Source organism: Nelusetta ayraudi, unplaced genomic scaffold, assembly GCF_046127955.1.
Source record: "Nelusetta ayraudi isolate G7.1 ecotype Tasmania unplaced genomic scaffold, CSIRO-AGI_Nayr_v1 ptg000110l, whole genome shotgun sequence".
In the NCBI taxonomy this organism is placed as follows: domain Eukaryota; kingdom Metazoa; phylum Chordata; class Actinopteri; order Tetraodontiformes; family Monacanthidae; genus Nelusetta; species Nelusetta ayraudi.
Window position 1 is genome coordinate 756,394 of NW_027466160.1, and position 21,228 is coordinate 777,621.

General features: G+C 53.9%; 1 protein-coding gene across 3 annotated transcripts; it reads right to left on the bottom strand.

Moving 5' to 3' along the window:
• Positions 1-613: 613 nt before the first annotated feature.
• LOC142903457 (cadherin-20-like) lies at positions 614-21,027 on the bottom strand. Of its 3 annotated transcripts, none has more exons than XM_076049080.1 (12): positions 20,924-21,027; positions 7,765-8,022; positions 6,129-6,423; positions 5,917-6,036; positions 5,324-5,491; positions 4,925-5,112; positions 4,422-4,678; positions 3,311-3,447; positions 2,936-3,057; positions 2,715-2,832; positions 2,298-2,540; positions 614-1,810 (listed from the first exon to the last, which is right to left on the bottom strand). In XM_076049080.1, exons 2-12 carry the CDS (start codon positions 7,957-7,959, stop codon positions 1,302-1,304), a joined length of 2,352 nt encoding a protein of 783 aa, XP_075905195.1. In that variant the 5' UTR covers positions 7,960-8,022; positions 20,924-21,027; the 3' UTR covers positions 614-1,301. The 3 variants fall into 3 exon arrangements, with proteins under 3 accessions (XP_075905195.1, XP_075905194.1, XP_075905196.1); XM_076049079.1 differs by lacking the exon at positions 20,924-21,027 and adding an exon at positions 10,042-10,228; XM_076049081.1 differs by lacking the exon at positions 20,924-21,027 and adding an exon at positions 10,042-10,229 and having other exon boundaries at positions 1,756-1,873; positions 2,281-2,540.
• Between the last annotated feature and the right edge of the window lie 201 nt (positions 21,028-21,228).

Genomic DNA, 21,228 nt, shown 5'->3' on the forward strand with positions numbered 1-21,228 from the left:
TGTTGTCATCAACCAGGGAGAGGTGAGATCAGCAGAGGAAGTGAAGGTTGGCTCCCCCTGCTGGCTGCCTGCCTGCCTATCCTGCCAAGGCAGCGTTTAGGCTCTCTGAGCCTGCCAGCGCATCAGTTTCCAGCCCAGCGCAGTGTTTTTCTTCCACTCGGCATTATGGGATGATCCTCTGGCTGCGGCTGCAGCTTCATGCTGATGCTGCAGGAGGAGCTGGAGGAGGATTTCGGATGATCCGCCGGCCTGTCTGGAGCGGCGCTGGAGCTGCAGAGAGATCCCGCAGGGAGTGGGTGGGCTTAGAGGTCCCAATGCGTAGCTTCAGCGTCCTCTACTGGCCAGATAGCAAAGTGCAAGCTGGAAATGTCTCTGTTTCCTGACTTCCCACTGGCTCCGGCAGATGATGTCATTTTAAATGGTCTAAACCCCGCCCCCTTTACGGCGGCCATGTCCAAGAGAAAAAAGATCATCGGTTTTATTCAACTTTTCTTTTATTAGCAAGAGTACAAAAAGTATCTACATTCACACCACAACATTTCAGCAGATTATTTAGAAAAAGCACCTTCGCCATCCTGTACTGAAAACCCACTCTAGACCCCCCCCCCCCCCCCCCCCTCTTTTAATTTGGCACTTGGTGCAGATTATCTTTGTTGTGCTTGTCGCTGCGCTGAGGATGTGCCGCTCAGATCGTCCACAAACCTTTTATCATTTTTATCATCATTATTATTATTATTATTATTATTATTATTATTATTATTATTATTATTATCGTTTTAGAAAATATCTTCCATCCACACAAACAACAAACAGTTACAAAACAACAGCAACAGTAGAAAGAAAACAGTAGTACAGTGCCACCTTTGTTTTTTCTTCACCCAACCCCCCCCAAGCCCCTCCCCCTGCCACCCTCAACCTCACCTCGTGATCTCGCGTGTGACGGTGTGAAGCTGCCAGATAAGTTATTGTCCGAACATAAATACAGCAACGGGGGAGAGGCAGAAATAAATTAAAACGTGAAGAAACAGACAGTAGAAAAAGGGGAGGGGCGGACGGAGGCTCCAGCCGCTGGATTTTCAGAATAAGAGCAGGATAATCCAGGAAGTGAAGCCAGCGAGCTAGCTCCTCCTCCTTCTCACTTCTGAAACATTGTTTTTGGATGGAGATGTTCAGCGTGTGCTGCTCCGTAGCCAGAAGTTGTCGTGGTCGGATCCAAAAAAACACCACGACTTCTTTTTAATTGTTTCCGCTTGGCTCGATTTGACTACTCCCTGTCCAAGAAAACCCCACCCTCCGTCCTCCTACCAGAGGGGCGGGGCCGGGGCCTCCAGCACGCCGTACATCTCGGCCAGCTTCCTGAAGCGCGGCCCCCAGTCGTTGAGATAGTCGTAGTCGTGCTCGGGGTTGGACGTCCCCGACTGCAGCGAGCTGAGCGACTCGGCCACCGAGCCCTCGCCCTCGTAGGCGTAGGTCTGCAGCGAGTCGTAGGGCGGCGCGCACGGGTCCCGGTCGGCCTCCAGCAGCTTGGCCAGCACGTAGCCGTGCACGCCCTCGTCGCCGCTGCCGCCGCCCAGGACCACCCTGGCCTGTGGCACGTAGCGCGACAGGCTCTCGATCTCTGGCAGCATGTCCTGCCTGAGCTGCGCTTCCCGCGGGTTCCACAGGGCGGCGATGTCGAAGGCCTCGGTGTCCTCCTCACCGCCGCCCTCGTCGTCGTAGCGCACGATGTTCTCGTGCACGTTCTCCTCCTCGTCACACAGGTAGGGCTTCTTGCGGTGGGTGCGCAGCGACAGCATGAGGAGGATCATCACTGTTGAAGTGGGCGGAGACAGGAAGTGGGTCAGTGCGAGAGCGGGCAAGACTTCCTGGAAGACTTTCTGACTTTGTCTCTAACCCGGGAATATATCCCATCAGGCATTGCGCTTACGCTGACCCACAGGTAGAAAAGACAAGCAATATTTTTTTTGGGGGGGGGGGGTGGAAATGCAAGTATAACATGAATTTGTCACAAATTTATGTGTAAATTAAGTTATATATTTAATATATATATTTTGTTTTACCACCTGGGACCTGAATGTTTAAATAATAAGACTGCAATGATGTCATGAAGGGCGTCAAAAGTGTCTGAAAGTTTCCTTTAATTTAGCTGAAAGTCACCACACAGTGTCTCCACAGAACTCCTACATAGTCCGGAGGGAACCAGTGGGAGTTTGGGACACAGCCATTCATATTTTCGGGAATGACAACAACAACATGAAACCGCTGCGACCTGCTGGCCACCGGGGGTCGCCACTCACCCAGCAGCACCAAGATGCAGGCCAGAATGGCGATGAGCGCCCCCCGGCTGAGGCTGGCGGGGAGGCTGTAGGCCTCGGCGTTGCACGACAGCACGTTGCCCTGGTGGTCGCAGCCGCACACGCGGACGGTCAGCGTGCTGGTGCTGCTCCGCTCGCCGTCGGACACGCAGACGGGCAGGTGGAAGAGGGTCTGGCCCCGCTGGGACCAGCCCCCCCGCCGGGTCAGGATCCACGCCGTGTTGTCTGGGGACACGGGAAGACAAGACAGGAAGTTGCAGATCTACTGTCCTTTGCAGCAGAACCAGTTTCATGGGGATCCACGGGAAGGGTTTGGGAAAAGGGGAGGGACCTTTCTGAATGACCGCAAGTCGTTCAGACTCTTCAGGATGGAGATGTGGGAGTCTTTGGAGGATCTACCTTGGTTGTCTCTGAGGGTGAAGTTGGGGTTGTTGGCGGCCTCCGGTGCCAGGCTGTAGAAGAAGTGCTGTCCGCCACGCGGCTCGTCGGCGTCCACCGCCGTCACCGTCTGGATGAGCTGCACGTCGGCCCGAGAGAGAGGAGCTTAGCGCTCGCAAGAAAGAGAGCCGCGGATTTGAACCAGAGAAGAAGAAGTGGAGGCGCGGTGGCCGTTCCTCTACCTGTCCTGCCTTGGCGTTCTCACACAGGTACGCCTCCAGGTAGTGCGTCAGCGAGGGGGGGTTGTCGTTGACGTCCAGGATCCTCACGGCCACGGACACGCTGGAGATCTGGGAGGGGTTATCTGTTGCACACACACACACACACACACACACACACACACACGAACACACACACACAGAGAAGCATGATTGAAATCTAATTCTCCACATTAATTTGACTTTCTTAACCAGCTGTAATAGAGAGAGGCAATTAGCTCCTGCTAACGACTTGCTCGGCTTTCATCACATGATCCATCCATCAGCGCTGTGACTTTGGCTCTGGGGGTCACAGCGTTGCCCCGCCCCCTCCCAGTAGAACCACAGAAGGAGACGTACTCATCTCCATGGCGAGCACGGTGAAGTTGTGCCAGCCCACTTCCTCCCGGTCCAGCGGCCGCACTGTCATCAGCGCCCCGCTGGTGAGGTCGATGTAGAAGAACTTGTCGGGGTCACTGGACTTCTCGATGGAGTACCTGCCCACAGGAAGTGACACGGCGCGGGTCAGGAAGTGGAGTGGATGGCACAACTAATTGTTATAAAGAAAACGTGATCTTTCATTTTAGTGACGTGTCGTCTGTATTTCGTTTTGATTTTTAATCTTTTGGCTGTACATTGTCAATGTGTGAAATGCAGAGAGCAAACACACACACACACACACACACACACACACACAGTGACCAATCAGAGGCCACCGTGTGGCAGCACTCAGGTGTGCTCTGTCACTCTACTAGTAACCCCTGGTAACTCCGCCCACATCTGTTTTGACTACTGGCATGGACTCTTCACAAGACAAGCAGGAAGGAAGGAAGGGAGGAGGAGAAGGGAAAAGCTGCAGCAGCTTCACTGTTAACATCAAGCGGTGAGTGCCATGTTTTTTCTATACATCCGGTCAGGTGACCTGCTGCAGCGCGTTTTGGTTGGACAGGTGCAACTATTGGACTTTGTTCCATCTCTCTCTCTCTCTCTCTGTCTCTCTGTCTCTGTCTCTCTCTCTCTCTCTGTCTCTGTCTCTCTCTGCCTCTCTCTCTCTCTCTGTCTCTCTCTCTCTCTCTGTCTCTCTCACTCTCTCTCTGTCTCTCTCTCTGTCTCTCTCACTCTCTCTCTCTCTCTCTCTCTGTCTCAACATACGGATGTCCAAGTGCTGAAGAACACTATCGCTTCGCTGGTCGTTGCTTCCCTCTGCTGGCCAGCCTCTAATGTTACATCTCAGGATGAATGTTTGGCATAGGTGTGCAAACTACGGTCCGGGGGCCATATGAGGCCCTTTAAGCTTTTTAATCCGGCCTGTCAGTCATAAAGGAGCTGTATTTCATCAATTTTGGTCAGTGTTTCCAGAGTCATTTCAATAAAGAGCTGAACACAGTGGGGCTTCAAAGACTCTCTGGCACATTATACAACTAACTGTGGGGCCCCCCTCGGTGTAGTTGGGTGTGGAGGTGGGAACCACCTGACGGTGTTGTTGGCGGCGTCGGGGTCCCTGGCTGACACGGTCCTCATCACCGTGCCCACCTCGGCGTCCTCTGGCAGCTCCGTGTGGTACACCGGCGAGTCGAACTGCGGCGGCTCGTCCACGTCCTCCACGCTCACGTGCACGATGGTGACGTCCTGGAAGGGGCCGCGCTGCCGCAGCACGGTGGGGTCCACGTGCACGTTGGCGCCCTCTATCTTGAGCGTGTAGCTGGGTTTCTTCTCAAAGTCCAGAGGCTGTGCAATGAAATGGAAGAGTTTATTGATCTCTATTTTCATTTTAACTTCTTCCTGAATGTTGCAGTACTTTTCCTCAGCCAGTTTGTATTTTCTGCAAAGAGACCTTGCTGATGATGATTGCAAATGCATTTTTGTGTCTCTTGTGTGAGAAGAAAGGCAACTTTTTGAAGTTGCTGCATTATTTTTGGCTGATGTTACTGCTGATTTTTTTTGTTCCATCTGCTCCCTTTATGTCCTTCCTACCTTTTTCACTGTGATGATGCCAAACGTGTTGGTGGGGTCGGTGCTGATTTCAAAAGTGTCCCGTCCGTCACCGTCAATGATGCTGTACGTCATCTCGGCGTTGACCCCCACGTCTCGGTCGTTGGCCCAGATCCGGCCCAGCACCGAACCCACAGGGGCCGACTCTGGCATGCTCATCTGATACAGTCCTGCAGAGAGAGAAAGAGAGAGAGAGAGAGAGAGAGAGAGAGAGAGAGAGAGAGAGAGAGAGAGAGAGAGAGAGAGAGAGAGAGAGAGAGAATCCTGCTGTCATACTTGTCTGTGACCAGCAGAGGGAGCCAAACCTAATCTTTGTGTCCAAAAACTTGCATAAAAAAAAGAATCTATGGGCCAAGTGCTACAAACAGGAAGTGCTCTCACTCTGGTCAAACATGGGCAGGTTGTCGTTGATGTCGCTGAGTGTGATGTTGACCGTGGTGGTGCCCGCCAGCCCCCCCAGCTGGCCGCCCATGTCCTTGGCCTGTATGACCACCGTGTAGTTTTCCCTGATCTCCCGGTCCATGTCGGCCAGGGAGACGCGGATGACCCCTGTGGTGAGCGGCAGAGACATGGTAGATGGTGAATGATGATGCGTAATAGTTATGATGTGATCATATGTGATGTAAATGTTGGGCTATTATGGTTTGATCATTTTTTTTTAAAACTGGGGAAAAGATTTACTGCACAACTTTGGGCAAGCGGTCTGCTTCCACTCATCCTTATGCCAAGCCAGGCTAACTCACGACTCCCCTCTGGTGCTTGAAGTTTAAAAAACACCAATGTTTGGCGTCAATCTTTTCGTCTAAGTTTGAAACACTGATTCTATCAATAGTTTGCTGATGCAATCCACTGTTCATCTAGTACATCTATAGAAGCAAGAAAACCCAAAGCATCTCCTCTTTCCATTGGCAATGCTGTCTCTGCTTTTCTGTCCAGATTGAAAAAAAAATCTAAAAAGTATTTTTCTATCTCACCGGTCTTGGCGTCCACAGAGAAGTACGGCTGTCCCTCCAGGATGCTGTAGACCACACGGGCACTGTTTCCATAGGTGGGGTCGTCGGCATCGGTGGCACTCAGTTGGATCACTGACGTTCCTGCACCAGACGGTGAAAGGAGGAAGTGATGTGACAGGTTCTTTTTCTCAGAAACACACAGCTGGTTGACACCAGAAGACACAAAACCTCACCTATCTTGGACATCTCGGGCACGGTGGCGCGGTAGGGCCCGTCCAGGAACCTGGGCTCGTTGTCGTTGATGTCCTGGATCTTGACGATGAACTCGGACTCGGGCTCCAGCGGCCGGTCCGTCTGCCGGTTGCGGGCCTGGGCTCGGAGGACGTACTGCGACTTGACCTCGCGGTCCAGCCGCTGGATGGCGTGGATGTCGCCCGTGCTGTCGTCGATGGTGAAGGTGGTGCCGGCGCCCTCGCCCGTCAGGATGTACCTGATGGAGCCGTCGCCTTTGTCCATGTCCGAGTGGAGCTGCAGGGAGGAGAAGGCATCGGATGAGACACGGTGCGGCCTCTAGGTGTCAGTGCCGCTGAGCAAACTGGAAGTTTCCAACAACCACGATCAACTGAAGTCCAGTTCAACTCTTTGCCTTTCAAACTTTGGCATTACCATCAAAATACGCAGAGAACTGAGTTGGATGGAAACCGGAGACCAAACAAAATCAATAGCAGCCGCAGCTTTTCTCCGCCCTGTTTGCATCAGATGGGAACTGGATTAAAGTTCAACAAGCAGCTGAGAGCTCGTCGCTCTGCACATTCATGGTTCTGATCCTGGCCTGCTTCAACATTAATATCATCACTGAACAACAACAACAAAAAACAGTTTTTATTTTGATTAAACTTGCCCCCACCCTGCACTCTGAGCTAAGCCCCAAATACATGTTTTTTTTTTTTTTTTTTTTACTATCAACACCTTATTATTGTTGTTGGCTCCCACTCTGGAGCCTGATCCGCTCCGACGCTGATCCCTCCTTCCCGCCCAGAGCTATTTAAAAAAAAAAAAAAAGATCCTCTGTATCAGGCTGAAGTCAAAGCCTTTGGCGGCCTCAGCCCGGCTTTGATGAGATGGGGGAAGGTTAAAACCCTCCAGAGGGGAACGTATTGTCCGTCTCTCCTCTGATTCCTCTTTTCCCACAATGCCGTCCTTCACTGAAAGCCGGGCTTGGAGACAGGCAGGAAGCCTTTTTGGATTCAAAGACTTTTTTTCTCTCCAAGCATGCAGAAGCTGTGACAGACAAAAATCTAAACGTGTGCACGTCCCACAGGGATGATGTGTTTGCTGTTCATTTTTTCTTTTAATGAAAACTGGTTATTTTTACATGTCGCCGGTCAGCGCTGTGGCTGTCACTGTGTCGTTTTCAGTCGGATTCAAAGAAAATCCTCATGAAATCGTTCTGCAGACCGAAGACGACGGCTGAAACTCGGGTTCGAGGTTTACCGGCCAACCTCTTCTCATTCGTTAAATGTCCAAACTACTTTCTATTCTAAGTGATCCGCCATCCGTCTCGGCTGATAATTACCGCTCAGCTCAGGACTATCGATCAAACGCTGCATTCACTTTGGCGGCACAGTGACCAACTGCTGCGCCGTGTCTGGACACCTTTTTTTTGTTCCGTCTGTGTGCACGGCCGAGCTGCTCGGAAGAAGAGCTGCAGGCTTTATTCTCGGTTTCTTCTTCTTCTTCTTCTTCTTCTTCTTCCTTTGCAACACCTACACCGAGGCACCTCGCACCTCTAACGAAGGCAGAAAGGTCAAGCTGACTTGCGGGGTCGGGGGTGGTGGTGGTGGTGGGGGGTACACCTGGACCACTGACCTTTCCGATGTAGAGCGGCTCCAGGCCGGTGTACTCCTCCAGCACAAAGAACTGGTTCCACACCCAGCCTCGCTTGGCTCGCCGCAGAAGCGCCGCAGAGCTCTCGGCGCCCGGTTTACCCAGCAGGCCGTGGGGCAGCAGGGTCAGCAGGCCGACGGCTGCCAGGAACAGAGCAGGACGCTGGCACGGCGCCATGGTGAGAACCCCGGGGAAACTTGTAGGAGTTCTTCCCTTCTGGATGTCAGGAGCTTGCTGCTGCTGTCGAAGAGGAAGAGGAAGAGGGAGAGGAAGAGGAGAAGAGCTGTTAGGCAACGTTACAGTATTCAGAAGAGAGGAGTGGAAGGAGGTTGTGTTGCAAACACAGGTATACAGACTGAAGTCGGTGCGGACTAATTGCTGGTGGTGTTTAATTATTTTCCATTTCCCACTCGGTCGACGCTCAGCTGCCTCTGCGGCTGTTTTGCAAAAAACCAGGACGGCAGTGCGTTATTTCTTTATTTTCTTAACAGTTTTTTTCCTGCCTGGACTGGTTCTGAAAGGAGAGGGAGGAGGAAGCAGTGTGTGTGTGTGTGTGTGTGTGTGTGTGTGTGTGTGTGTGTGTGTGTGTGTGTGTGTGTGGGTGTGTTGTCTATTCACAGAGAATGGAGAGTGTGTGAATGTGTGCGACTCCATTATGTTTTGTCAGAGTCGCCAAACTCACTTCATCACCGTTCAACAGGCACAAAAGCCTCCGCGGGGGGGCGGAGTTGGCGGAGGTTGGGGTTGGGGGGGGGTTGTGTGTGACACTTGAGTTACACCCCCACCCGCCATCACCCTACCCCCTCCTTTTCTCAGCCATTATCAAGCACAATTAGCTCCCTGTTCCTGGGCCACGCCCCCTCCTGCTGCAAGGTCAGCAGCGTTTTGCAGCCGCTAATGAGGCGACATGTGACGCCTGTTTAAAAGAGGGGGAAGAAAGAGAAAGTGGAAGAAAAGGCAGAAAGGCAGCTGGGTTTTTTCTTTTTTTTTTTAATAGCTGTCTGGAGTGACGCAGGAGCCGCTGTGCTGCTGCTGCCACTGCCGCTGCGACGTTCCCACCGGGATCAAACATTCCCGACTCCGCCTTCGCTCTCGGCAGGTTTGGAGTTTTTGGCAGTTTTTCCTCATCGGAAGAGCAGAAACCAAATGAAGCAAAACGGAACAAAAACAACCGCGTGATGGTGATGAAGAAGAAAAGAGGAATAAAAGGAAACACGGAGGCGGACGCATGGCAGGCTTCAGCAGCTGCTCCGCCCACCTGATATTAACCCACTGTATCAGAGGTGAACTGATTCAGCTGGAAAAATACACACACTATCAAACTGACGACCTGATGAAGACGCAGTTTTTTTTTTTCTTCTGAGTCGCTCTTTTTTTCTCTGTCAGTCAAACCAAGCAACCGGCAAAGTTCAACTTGCAGTTTATTGGACCTTCAAATTTAACCACGTGGCTCCAAATTGTCTCGTGTCACTGTTTTTTCCTGCAATATTTCACTCCATGAAAGGTTTTCTCGGCCCTGAAGGCTGCTGGGGCCTCCGTCAGTGTCACCTCCCTCTCTGTCTGAGCCTCCACCACTTGTTGCTGTGATTCTCCTGCTTGTAGCGGCAAATCGATTGGAACGGATCAACACTAATAGTCGTTAGTTCCAGGTTACGCTGTGTGAGCGTCTGTGTGTGTGTGTGTGTGTGTGTGTGTGTGTGCGGTCGGTGCCGTGTCTTCACTCAGGCCTCACCGTGTCAAATCCCCCGCCATTCAAAGGAAAAAGTGGGAGGAGCCCTGGTGGGGGAGGGGTTAACGGATAGGGGACCTTTCATGGCCAATTTGTTAACCACAATTGATTTGCACGCTGGATGGAGAAGCCGTGGCGGCAGTGGTGGCGAGGGGCTCCACACAGCGCCTCAGACCACCGCCACTCTCCCAATCTACTTCCTGTCCCTGCGCGGCGTTTCCTGCGTTCACTCGGCTTCAGATCGGCGTCACACCTGCTGCTGCTTCGTCTTCTTCTGCTGTGGAATCATCTTCTTATTTGCACGTACAGGGAGCTCTGAAGCAGCAGCAGCTCCTCCTCCTGCTAACCAGCCCGCTAACACCTGCACCTGCCGCTGCATTCGTCGCACTATAAATGTTGCAGTACTGGCAGAGAGTCGGGTGGCAGTGTGGAGCAGATTAAAGGCAGTGAAGAAGAACCACGTGCAAAGTTTCTCGATGCTTCCTCGGCTGGGACGCTGCAGGTGACGGTTGACAGTCGAGTTTTCTTACCTTGGAAAACGTTCCGTCTTCTTCACTGGCTTTACAAAAAACAACAACAGCCGTTTCCACTTCCTGGTTCTCCTTCTTCTTCTATGTGAAAAAAACAACAACTGGTCCTTGTGTAAACTTGTTCCCAGAGTGCATCACTTTCTCCCAGGAGGCACCTTGGCTGCTGTCTCTGCTCGAGTCTGGACTGAAGTCCCTCACACTGTCCCGGGACCCCAATAGGAGGGGAAGGGGGGGGGGGGGGAGGAGGAGGAGGAGAAGGCCACCCGCCTCTGGAACCTCCCACTCCTCCCCGACTCTGGCAGGTGGGAGGGATGGCGGGGGGGTCTAGATTGACAGCAGGATGGAGACTGACGGGGGACAAAAAGTGCTTCTGTCCCAGGAAGAAAAGGATTCCAGCAAAGTCAGGACAAAACTCCTGGAAAAACCTTTTTCTAAAAATATTAATCCTGGACTCCAGAGCAGAGCGGCAGCAGCAGCAGCAGCAGCAGCGGCAGCAGCAGCAGCAGCAGCAGCAGCAGCAGCAGCGGCAGCAGTTGATTACCATCAAGCATCAACGCCTCCAGATGTTCAGAGAGCAGCAGATTTAGCCCTCTGTTTACAGCCTGACAGCCTTCTGTTGAAAGTGATGGAGATGTAAAAGAAGTTGGCTGAGGCCACTTCATCGCCCAACTCCCTGATGTCCCCCCCCACGCCCCCCCCACTTGACCCCTCCTTTATCTCTCTGACAGAGTCACTGTGTTGTTGTTGTGGCGCCTCTTAAAAAAACCCAGATGGTCCAAAGATTTCACTTCTCCACGGGGTCAGGGACGTGTCCCGCCCCCCTCCACACACACACACACGTCTTTTTGGCGGCTCATTCTTCTGTGCCCTCCCCCCTCCCCCTGCTCCCGTCCCATTGGTCTTTGTCTGTGTGAGCGACGGCGGCTGGTTAACGCCTTGGTCAGTCATTCAGCCGATGAAGTAAAAAAAAACAAACAAAGGCTTTGTGGAGGGTGGGGAGGGGTGGGGTCTTTCGGGGGTGGGGGTGGGGGTGGGGGGGTCCCCTCGATGCTAATTGGCAGAACAAATGGCTGCTGTTGGGGCTCCACGGTGGAAAGGGATTGGTCACAGCGACGCTGCCGCCGCTGCTGTCGAGGTTCTGGATGTTTCACGGCTGTTACAGCTACAAGTGGCCTCTGCTTCCCACGTCGCCATGTCTTCATCAGCCTTGGCTTGGCCACACCCGCCCCCCTCCTCTGCCTCCACCTGAGCTTCCTGCCCACTCATGCCACTGCTTCAGGTCAAACTCCTCCCCCTTCAAGTTTTTTTTTTGTTGCTGAAATACCAAACTTCTTTTGGCTAAGTCGCTCTTCCTGCTTGTCCAGCTGAGTCGTGCGATTGCCAGCCACACTGGTGAACCAATCCAAACCCAGTCACGGTCGGCAGTGAAAGTCACAGGTGCACGGCCAATCAACAGCCTTGCACAGACTGTGGAGGTGCGTGAGGAGGCGCCGCTGTCGCTTTCCTTAATCTCACATCTGTCTGTGTGGCCGCTGGGGAGCAGCAGCACCGCTGATCTTCATCACGAGTGACAAAAACTACAGCACAAGGCGAGACCGTGTGTGTGTGTGTGTGTGTGTGTGTGTGTGTGTGTGTGTGTGTGTGTGTGTGTGTGTGTGTGTGTGTGTGTGTGTGTGTGTGTGTGTGTGTGAGAGAGAGTGTGAGATGATCGTCCCAGGACGTGACACTTTGAGGGCTCGTCTGGAGAAATAGGATCAGAAGAATGATTTCCTGTGTGCACCAGTGGGATAACATGACACCCGGACATGAGACACTGACCTGGAATATATCAGGGTGGGGGTGGGGGTGGGTGTCAGGGAGCCTCTTTGTGTTTCTGCTGGAACATGTGGTGCATATTTCTTTCCCACTTGCATGAGCAGAAAAGGCCCAAAGTTCCGGCAGTAAATCTGATTTAAAGGACCTCCGTCCTTCCAAAAACCCTCCACCAGGGTGTTTTCAGGCGGTGATCAGCATCTCTGTCCTGTCAGTCACATCCGAAAGAAATGAGAAAAGCGCCTCCCGCTGACTTTGACCTGCTGTGTGCAGTTTGTCCGGATGAAAAATAAAGTTTCCTTGGTGGTCAAACACACAGAGACAGAGCGACGATGCCGGCCGAGACTGTGGGAGAGTTTGGGTGCGTCTCACTCTTCCTGCTGTCCCTCGTCCTCCTCTGTGTGTATGTGTGTGTGTGTGTGTATGTGTGTGTGTGCACGTAGTGCAGGCAGACATGCCCGGCAGGTTGGGGGGTGGGACCGGACTGGCGCCGAGCGCCACCAAGATCAGTGTCCGTGTCGGAGGAGATGATCCTCGGCTAACTCGCAGCTGTCCGACTCCATTAGCCTCAGCGTGGCGCCGCCCGCCGTCCCAGGAGGCCTTGCTGCTCCGCTGCCTCCTGACGGGCCGAGAGAAAAGTGTCGGCGGTTGAAAGCCAGCGGAGGCGTGGCTCGTGCCCAGCCGTGGATGATGCTCATCATCACCAAGCCACGCCCCCAGTCCTGACCGCACTGGGCCTCGATGTTCGTCTCCAGCCGTTCACCATCCAGCAAAACACTGCAGTCACTGGGAGGCCCACCGGGGGGCGCTGTGAGCCATGGTCTTGATGAACGAGTTGCTCTGTTTTTCGCCATTGTTTTTTTTTTTTTTTTGGGGGGGGGGTATGATTTTTTTTTTTGAACCTGTGCCAACACTGACAGGAAGTAAAACAAAACAAACTTGTTGCCGCCTCGTCGCTAAGCTCACGTGTCACCTCCGACAGGCCTGGCAACAAAGACTTCGCAAGACTGTCAGTCCTCACAGGGAGATCCGGTTCCAGCCCGCCAGCGCAGACTGATCAGCGAGGTTTCCCCGACACCAGATATTGTGTTGCGGTGATGTTGGAACACGGAGGCTTTCAAGGTCGAATGTCGGGATCGGACTGCCGGCGCTGCTTATTGGCATCAAACTGGTTTCACTGGTTTGTGCGGCCGGTTGATTGTCGTCGACGACTCGGCCTTCTCCTGTTTCAGGATCCACTTTCCAAAAACGCTCGGCCTTGAAATAAGAGGATATCGGAAGTGGCGGCTCGGAGAACCGGAGAGCCAATTAGCGGCTGTTTACTCGCCCGATAAGTCAGAGAGAACGAATCCCAGCGTAACGGCCACAAATAATAAAGTTAATGAGCGGCATTAAGGCTGCGGCAGCAGCGACGGAGGACGGCACAAAGGTAATAAAGGTGATTATCCGCCCGGCAGAGTGCCTCGCTGCCGCTACTTCTCTTCTTTCTCCTTATTTCAACGGCAGAAAACAAAGCAGACGTCGCTCATTCAAATCTCATTTCTCATTTCCTGTTTCTTCGCCAAAGTCGGCCGAAGTTGATGTCTGCAGCCTGGGAGATGTTTGACGGACGCCGTGTAAACGGCAGGTTATCATAAACACGTTAGGAGAGGCGGGGCAAGATTGCATCTCTTAACAAAGGGGGAGGAGCTTCGTGGAAGAGCGTGCACGTGGACAAGGCGCAAAAACAAAACCAGATTTAACTGGTAATCACATGACCGTCATTGGTTGTTGCTTTTTCATCTCGCCACCAGGGTTTTTTGCGAACGAGCCAACTAGCTTAGCTCCAGTTGAGTTTATTGCACCGAAACAACAAACTCGGTCGTTGTCTCACGACTCAGCCGCAGGTCACCAGACTGCCAGCAGAGACACAGTGACACATGGAGTCGGAGGCTCCTGAGTAAATATATTTACAGGATTCTCAAGAGAATAAACCCAGCCAGTCCAAGTGAACCCCCGCGTCGTAACCTTTTACAGTTGCCCCTGGCTTTTGTTGGTCGGTCAACTGAAGGCTTGGCTCGTAAAGTTTTTCCTCGACTCACAAACCCGGGACCTCTCGTCGTCTCCGCCTCCTCCCTCCGAGACGAGGCGAGACGCTGGCGATAACGCGGCAGCGCAGCCTCCCAGGTGTTTATCACGCCGGCGACATTTGCCAGCGGAAGGGCAGGACGCTGCCGTGGATGTTTCCATGGCAGTAAAGAGGATTTACGGTGCGCGGTGCGAGGACAACGCTGAATCCCGACGACCATCTAAGGTTAAAAATAAAACCTCCCCCGGCTCTGCTGCTGCCCCCCCCTCCTGCTTCCCAGGGTGGGATCAGAAGAAGCCAGATGACAAACATGAAACGCGGACGGCGCTCCGAGCGGCGGCGGCGGCGGCCACAGAGGGACGGCCGGCTGGCTGTGGGCGGGGCAGCAGGGGGCGCTGCAGCCAGTAATGGAGCCCCGAGGGAAGCAGGACAGAAAACACAGCCGACGCGGGACAGGAACCCTGAGGAGCTCCTCCTCTTTCTTCTCACCCTTGGTGAGCAGCGTTGCGTCTTTTCATCCTCCAGAAAAAAAAGAAAAGAAGCCGTGGCTTTGATTGGCCGAAGACCCAGAGACACGGACGCCTTGTTGTTTACGCATCCATCTTTTGACCACTGACTTGGAGCCTCCTCCTGACTGAATGCTACAGGGAGAGCAGGAAGTGACATCATAGCCGAGCCTATTGAAAATGTATCCCCCATTGTGTTATTGTTGTGTTGTCCTGATTTGGCGCCTGGAGTTTCGAGTTCCTGCTGAGGAGCTGCAGGCAGGCACCCAGTTTGATCTGGTCCAACAAGACCAGGACCTCTAGTGGTGATGAATGGTACTGCGTGGAGGTGCAGCGTTTTCAGACCGAATCTCCTTTCTCTGGTTTTCTTCTCACTCGTTGCTCTCAGCCCCCAGGCAGCCCCTCCTCCCCTCCTCCCCTGCCCCCCCCATCTCTAAGTGCAGTTGTGATGGTACATCTGTCCGACATGACAGCAAACCCCCATCGCCCCCCTGTCACCCCCCCCCCCCTCTCTGCCCCTCAGGGGCGAGCCAAAACATGCCATCAGTGTGTATGTTGACGTTTCTTCACACCTCGTGAGCTGCTGCTGCTGCTGCTGCTGCTGCTGCTCCAGGTTGTTGCCCCCCCCTCCCCGTTGATCATGTGACCCAATGTTTGCAGCCCGCTGTTTATTTTCCTTGTTCCGGTGTCTCACTGCCCACTATGTCTGACTGTGGCCTTCAGGTTTGTCAGATGAGTTTTTCTTCTTCGTCTTCTTCGTCTTCGGTGTGTGTGTGTGTGTGTGTGTGTGTGTGTGTGAGTGTGTGTGAGATGAGTGTCTGATGAGGATGCGGCTGGCAGCCCCCTCGGACTTGGCTCTGCTTCCCCAAGAGTCAATTAGAAACTTAAATTGTTAAACTTTTAAAAAGTTCTCATTGATTGCAGCAGCCTGTCCTGCTGTGTGGAGGGAGGAAGAGGGAGGCAGAGGAGGGTGGGGGGAGGAGGAGGAGGGAGGAGGAGGGCGTGACCCGTCTTTTTTTTTGATAATTGCCTCTATAATTGGCCCCGACTTTGATCCCTTCAGCTCGTTAGAGTGTAAACATTAATCTTGCGAGGTGGCGACGGGGTGACGGGTGGAAGGTGGCCGAGGGCCACGCCCACCTGCTGCCGGGCGCCACATCCCGCCTCTCCCTCCGCAGAGTGAGGGGGGAGGGGAGGGGGGAGGGGAGGGGGGAGGAAGGCAGCAGAGAGCTCACTGACGGGACACTTTTTCTCTCACACTTTTTGGCGCAGAGCTGCGACTGAGTGTGACACAAACAACTCCAAAGGGAAGGGGGCGGGGGGGGAGGGGGGAAGGGGTGTTTAAAGAATCATGACACTCAGAACTGCTGTCACAGGCTGCAAGAGGGAAATCTGGCCGCAACTCGCCGCCTTCCTTCCGTCCTGACACGGATCTGAAAGTGGCGGCGGCGGCGGCGGCGGCGGCGCTTCATGCATTATGGATGCGGCCTCGTGTTCCCACGGCCCTCCGCCGTGTCTGCCTGCTCAAATATTTAACGGAAGGACTTAAGAGCCGAGGCGAGCGGCGTCCCGGTCGAACACGGTCGCCACTTACTGCGACACATGGTCGGTGGCGGCCCCCAAACCCCGCCCACTTGTGACAGAAGGCAGCGGAGGATTGTGATTGGAGCGCCTCCACCAGTCTTCCAGTGTGCAGCTGCATCTCCACTGGGTCCCAGCAACCAGGGGGAACCTCTGTTCCTGGGATCCCGGTCCAGTCCAGAGTGGGACATCATCAGGCCACGCCCCTTCCAAGCAGCTGAGCATCAGTGGGACATCTTCAGGCCACGCCCCTTCCAAGCAGCTGAGCATCAGTGGGACATCGTCAGGCCACGCCCCTTCCAAGCCGCTGAGCATCAGTGGGACATCGTCAGGCCACGCCCCTTCCAAGCAGCTGAGCATCAGTGTGACATCGTCAGGCCACGCCCCTTCCAAGCCGCTGAGCGTTGAACAAAAACAACCAACACCCCTGCGACCGCCTGACGGAGAATCAAAAAGCCGAGCTGAGAAACGTCGACCGCCCTCGTTACCCCCCCCCCGCGCCCCCCCACGTTGTTATTCAGATTTTTCTTCTCTCCCGCCGTCTGATCACAGAGGTTGAAGACAGGAAAACGCCCCGAAGGGGCCGCAGGAAGCGACGGGAGCGCAAATTCCTGCCGACAGCTGCCGGTGGAGGAGGCTCCTCCCCCCTCACCCTCCGCCATCCCCGCCCACCCCCCCACGTCTTCCAGGACGTGTCATGTAATGCACGGCTGAATAAATAAGACGCAGGTATGACGTGATTTCAGGTGGGATGGGGGGCGGGGGGTAGAGGGGGTGGGTGTGTGTGTGTGTGTGTGTGTGTGTGTGGGGGGGGGGGGGGTTCTCTTTTGAACCCGGGCGCTGCAACATCAAAAGTCTGTTCTTCTTCTTCTCCTCCTGTTTGGAGACCGGAGGGGTGGAGGTGTGTGTGTGTGTGTGTGTGTGGGGGGGGGGCTAGAGGAGGAAGAGGAGGGGGGGGGTCGATAGGTGCTCCGCCTCCACCCCTCCCACCCATCACTGCAACAAGGCGTCAGAGGCGTCTTGGTGTGTGTGTGGGTGGGTGGGTGTGGAGGCGGGGGGTCTGGGTGGGGGCGGTGTCGGTGTTGAGGGGGGCGGGGTCGGTTGTCAGTGCTGGAGGGGGAAGAGGAGAGAAAACAAACACAAACGTTCTTTCATCCTGGAGTCTGATTCCTGTTCAGTCGACTCTCCATCGCAAACCAGACTGGAGGAGGAAACACGTGAAGAGGAAGGAGGTCGTTGACCTCTGACCCCACACCCAGCCAGGCGTCGGCTCCGCCCTCTTAACGAGACAGCAAAGTGTCCGTTTAAGCAGCAGGCTGCAAACAGAGGGCTAAAAAAGGAGTGTGTTTTCTGGCCATGCAGGGAGCTTTTCCTGCAGAGTGATGGTGTGAGACTCCTTCACCAAAGTCCTGGATGAAGAAACCCCCCCCAAAAAAAACCACATGTTTCAGATGTGAGTGCGAACCAGGACGTTTAAACACCGACTGGCAGCAGCAGCAGCATCATTAGCGAGCAGCTAATGTGAAGCACAGAATCGACTCCTCTCAAATTATACACTGTCAACTGATCTATTATTAATAGGACAAAAAAATATTGATGGCGCAGGCTGCTGTAAGAGGCCTGCAGATGAGTTCAACCATGAAGAATTTAGCAGGTGTTGCTTCACGCTGGTTCCACGCCGCCGCCGCCGCCGCCGCCAAACATTTATTACTTCTTCATCCACGCCTCAGGAAAACAGATGTGAGGCTCCTCTCATCTGGCCTCTGATTTGTCCACATGACTACTGCACTGTGGATCAAACAGGCAGCAGCAGCAAAGGAACAAGAAGAAGCAGAAGAAGAAGAGGGGAGGAGGAGGAAAAAAAAAAAAAAAATCGAAGTTCGGTTTTTGTTTGGAAACTTGAGTTTCCCCCCCGAAAAACGAAAAGCTTCTCCTCTCAGAAACGAAACGCTGCGGTTGAGGAGCTCCTGCTTCCATCTCGGATGCAGGAGGTGCGGGAAGTGTGTGTCAGTGATGCGGGTCTGTCTATGTGTGTGTGTGTGTGTGTGTGTGTGTGCGTGCGACAGTGTGTGTAAGAGTGCGTGTGTTTGATCGCTCTGCACCTGTTGAGGTGAATCTGATACCTGCAGATAATGGATCTGAGCCGCAGGATGACGGAGAGTCCTGCTTTCTTTTTTCCCCTCCACGACACTCGTGTTTCATCTGCGCACACGCATCACTGCGCACACACACGCACACACACACACACACACACACACACACACACACACACACACACACACTTATACAAACGCACAAACCAATAGCGAAACATATTTTTGCATATCAAGTCTGGACACGAGCAGCAGCAGCAGCAGCAGCAGCAGCAGCAGCAGCAGCAGCAGCAGCGGCAGCAGCAGCAGTGCAACTAAAGTTACCAGAAACTGTTCACCAAATTCTGCTGCGATCTTGAGTAAACAAATAAAACAACAACAACAACAAAAAAACCCCAACATGTTGCTCCATAGCAACTCTCGAAGCAGGAAGTGACATCACAGCCTAACCGTGATGAGCCTGCGGCTAGAATAGAATAGAATAGAATAGAAGACCTTTATTGATCCCACAGTGGGGAAATTTGCTTAATTACAGCAGCGACTGTATTGCGGGGGGTAAAAACAGAAAAAGAAAAGAAGATATTTACATCTTATGGACGGTTGGATTTACAGCCAAGGCTTGACGCGAACCTCAGCACCACCGGCCTGACCTGCAGCCCCTGCAGGGAGCCGGTTTGTTGTGGTGGAACCTGCAGCTACAGACGTAGCAGCTTGTAGTGTGTAGTGTGATTCCCTGCGTCGCTGACTTCCAGCAGCGATTTGTCGCCTGCCGAGCGCCGAGTGCCGAGTGCCGAGTGCCGAGCGCCGAGCGCCGAGCGCCAGCCATTGTTCGCGGGGGAGCTTAAAATAAACGAAGCCCGGGCTGCGTTTCTGACAGGGAATCGATGTTCGGCGGCGAACAAACGAGCCGGACGGTAAGTCAGCGCTTGTTACCTTGTCTTCCGCCTCGGCGGCAGTCAGAAAATGGATTTCTCTGCGCACGTGGCCGCGCACGTTGGAACTTTGGTGGCAGAGCAGCGGCGGCAGCGGGCCGACGGACGGCGGGGAGGCGGCGGCACAATTGATTGGATTTAATTCCGCCAATGAGGTGTTTCTATTACTTTAAGCAACTCTCATTTTCACCAGAGGGGCTCGCTGGCTGCAAGGCGAGAGGGAGGGAGAGGAGAAAAAAGAACGGAGGGAGAAGAAGCGGATAAGATTGCGGAGGGAACGTGATTGCTTCCCCGCGCTGCCAGGAGGAGGGACGGAATAATTCACTGTGTGAGCTGAGAGGCCATCACTTAAAACCTGCTGCTGCGCCATCAAGCTCCCGCAGAGAGCAGTTTACACACACACACACACACACACACACACACACACACACACACACACACACTGTGTTCTGGCACTGTGGGGTGTTGGTGGCATCGGCTGAGTCACCGCTGGAAGTTTACATTGTTTCTAGCCGTTAGCCGCTAGCTGCTCCTCTGTATTGTCCTGTCGTGTGTTAGCTTAGCATCAGATGTCCAGACTGAGATTCCCCCCCGCTACCTGTGGAGCCAGTTGGTAGCTGCTCCAGGCTTCCTATTGGTGGTGCGGAGGTGATGGTGGGCGGAGACTTTGGTGGCCTTGAACTCTGTGCTCTTCTTCTAGTGAGGAAAGGGACAGGTTCACCATCAGCCTTGGCTTCTTACCGATCCTTTTCATTTGTATGTCTGTCGTTCATACAAAATAAGACAATCACTCATTCATTCATTCATTCATTCTAACAAGATCAAAGTGCAGCGTCCACGCTGACCCTGGCAATACGACACCTGGCAGCGTCTTTGTTTCTGCCAGGAAGAGACGCTTGGATGTAAAACGAGCCCGACGAGTGCTCGTCTCAACGCTCTCGGGTCATGTGACCTGCCAGACCTCGCCTTTTTTTTTTATTTGACACGTGACATCCATTTTCCTCCAGCGTGTCTCTCTGGAGTGTCGGGTTCCACCGGAGAACCAGGCTGATCCGAGGAGCCTCCACCACTGGGCCCTGGAACTGGTAATGTGACTCCAGACTCCCAGAACCGAGTCACTCGCTCAGACAAAGGAGCTCCGTGGTTTCTGGGTCGTCGACCCGGAGCGAAGAACGCCCAGGAGGACGTCTTCCTGAAGCCGCTCAGTTTAAACTCAGACAGCGTGAACTTCTTCACCTGCCAGTGTAGAAACAAGACAAAGCTGCCCCGTCTCTTTGTTTGACTCGAGCCGTGTGCCACCGCTGGGGGGCGCCAGCGAGCGAGAGTCAGGTTGAGGCTGCAGGAGGTCGAGGAGGACCAGCTGAACGGCAGGTTTGCCGCCTCCAGCGTCCTGGTCCGACTCTCTGACTGGACACCAGCATCACCAGCAGGTGAACTCTGACCTTCAGCAACTTCAGCCTCCAAGTTCCTGACAAAACTGACCTCAGACCAGCCGCTTTTCTTCTTCTGCTCTTCTGGATCTTTGCAGAGCGTGACTGTCGAAGTGATGGATGGAGGTGCAGGACTGGGTGTGTGTGTGTGTGTGTGTGTGTGTGTGTGTGTGTGTGTGTGTGTGTGTGTGTGTGTGTGTGTGTGTGTGTGTGTGTGTGTGGTGGGGGGGTTCAGCTACAGCGCTGCTGCACAATGAGATCCTTATGAGATGCGATGGGGGAGATTGAGGCAGAGCCGCGTTGGATCTGGGAGAGAGGGGAGGAAAAATAGAAATCCCGCTGTCCGTCCCCCACCCCCCCACACCACCACCACTTCCATGTCAGCTGCCGTGGACACACACACACACACACACACACACACACACACGGTCTCTTCCAACTCTCAGCGGTTGCTTCCTACCCTGTGATGTGGAGACTCTGCACTTCCTCTCTGCTGCTCTTTATCCCTCCAGCGGCGGCGGCAGTGGCAGCGGCGGCGGCGGCGACGGGGTCATCAATGGGGGGTTAAAAAGGGGAGGTTGGTGAGGAGTGTAAAAGTCCAGGTGCTGGTAGGAAGTGAGGAGGAAGGAGGAAGGAGGAAGGAGGAAGAGGAGAGCGGGCAGCTCCTGGTGGCGATCCGGGCGCTCGGGGCGAGAGGAGTGAGAGGGACAGTAATCTTCAGGTGGAAAGAGAGAGAGAGAGAGACAGAGAGAGAGAGGGAGGGAG

Bases quoted from the DNA above. Each gene is read 5' to 3' on its own strand.
- LOC142903457 (XM_076049080.1), bottom strand. From the start codon at position 7,959: ATGGCGCCGTGCCAGCGTCCTGCTCTGTTCCTGGCAGCCGTCGGCCTG. The intron at 5,113-5,323 runs GTGAGAGCACTT...CTCTCTCTGCAG, and splicing joins CCTGCCCATGTTTGACCAGA to GACTGTATCAGATGAGCATG. The intron at 2,541-2,714 runs GTAGATCCTCCA...CCGTGTCCCCAG, and splicing joins CACCCTCAGAGACAACCAAG to ACAACACGGCGTGGATCCTG.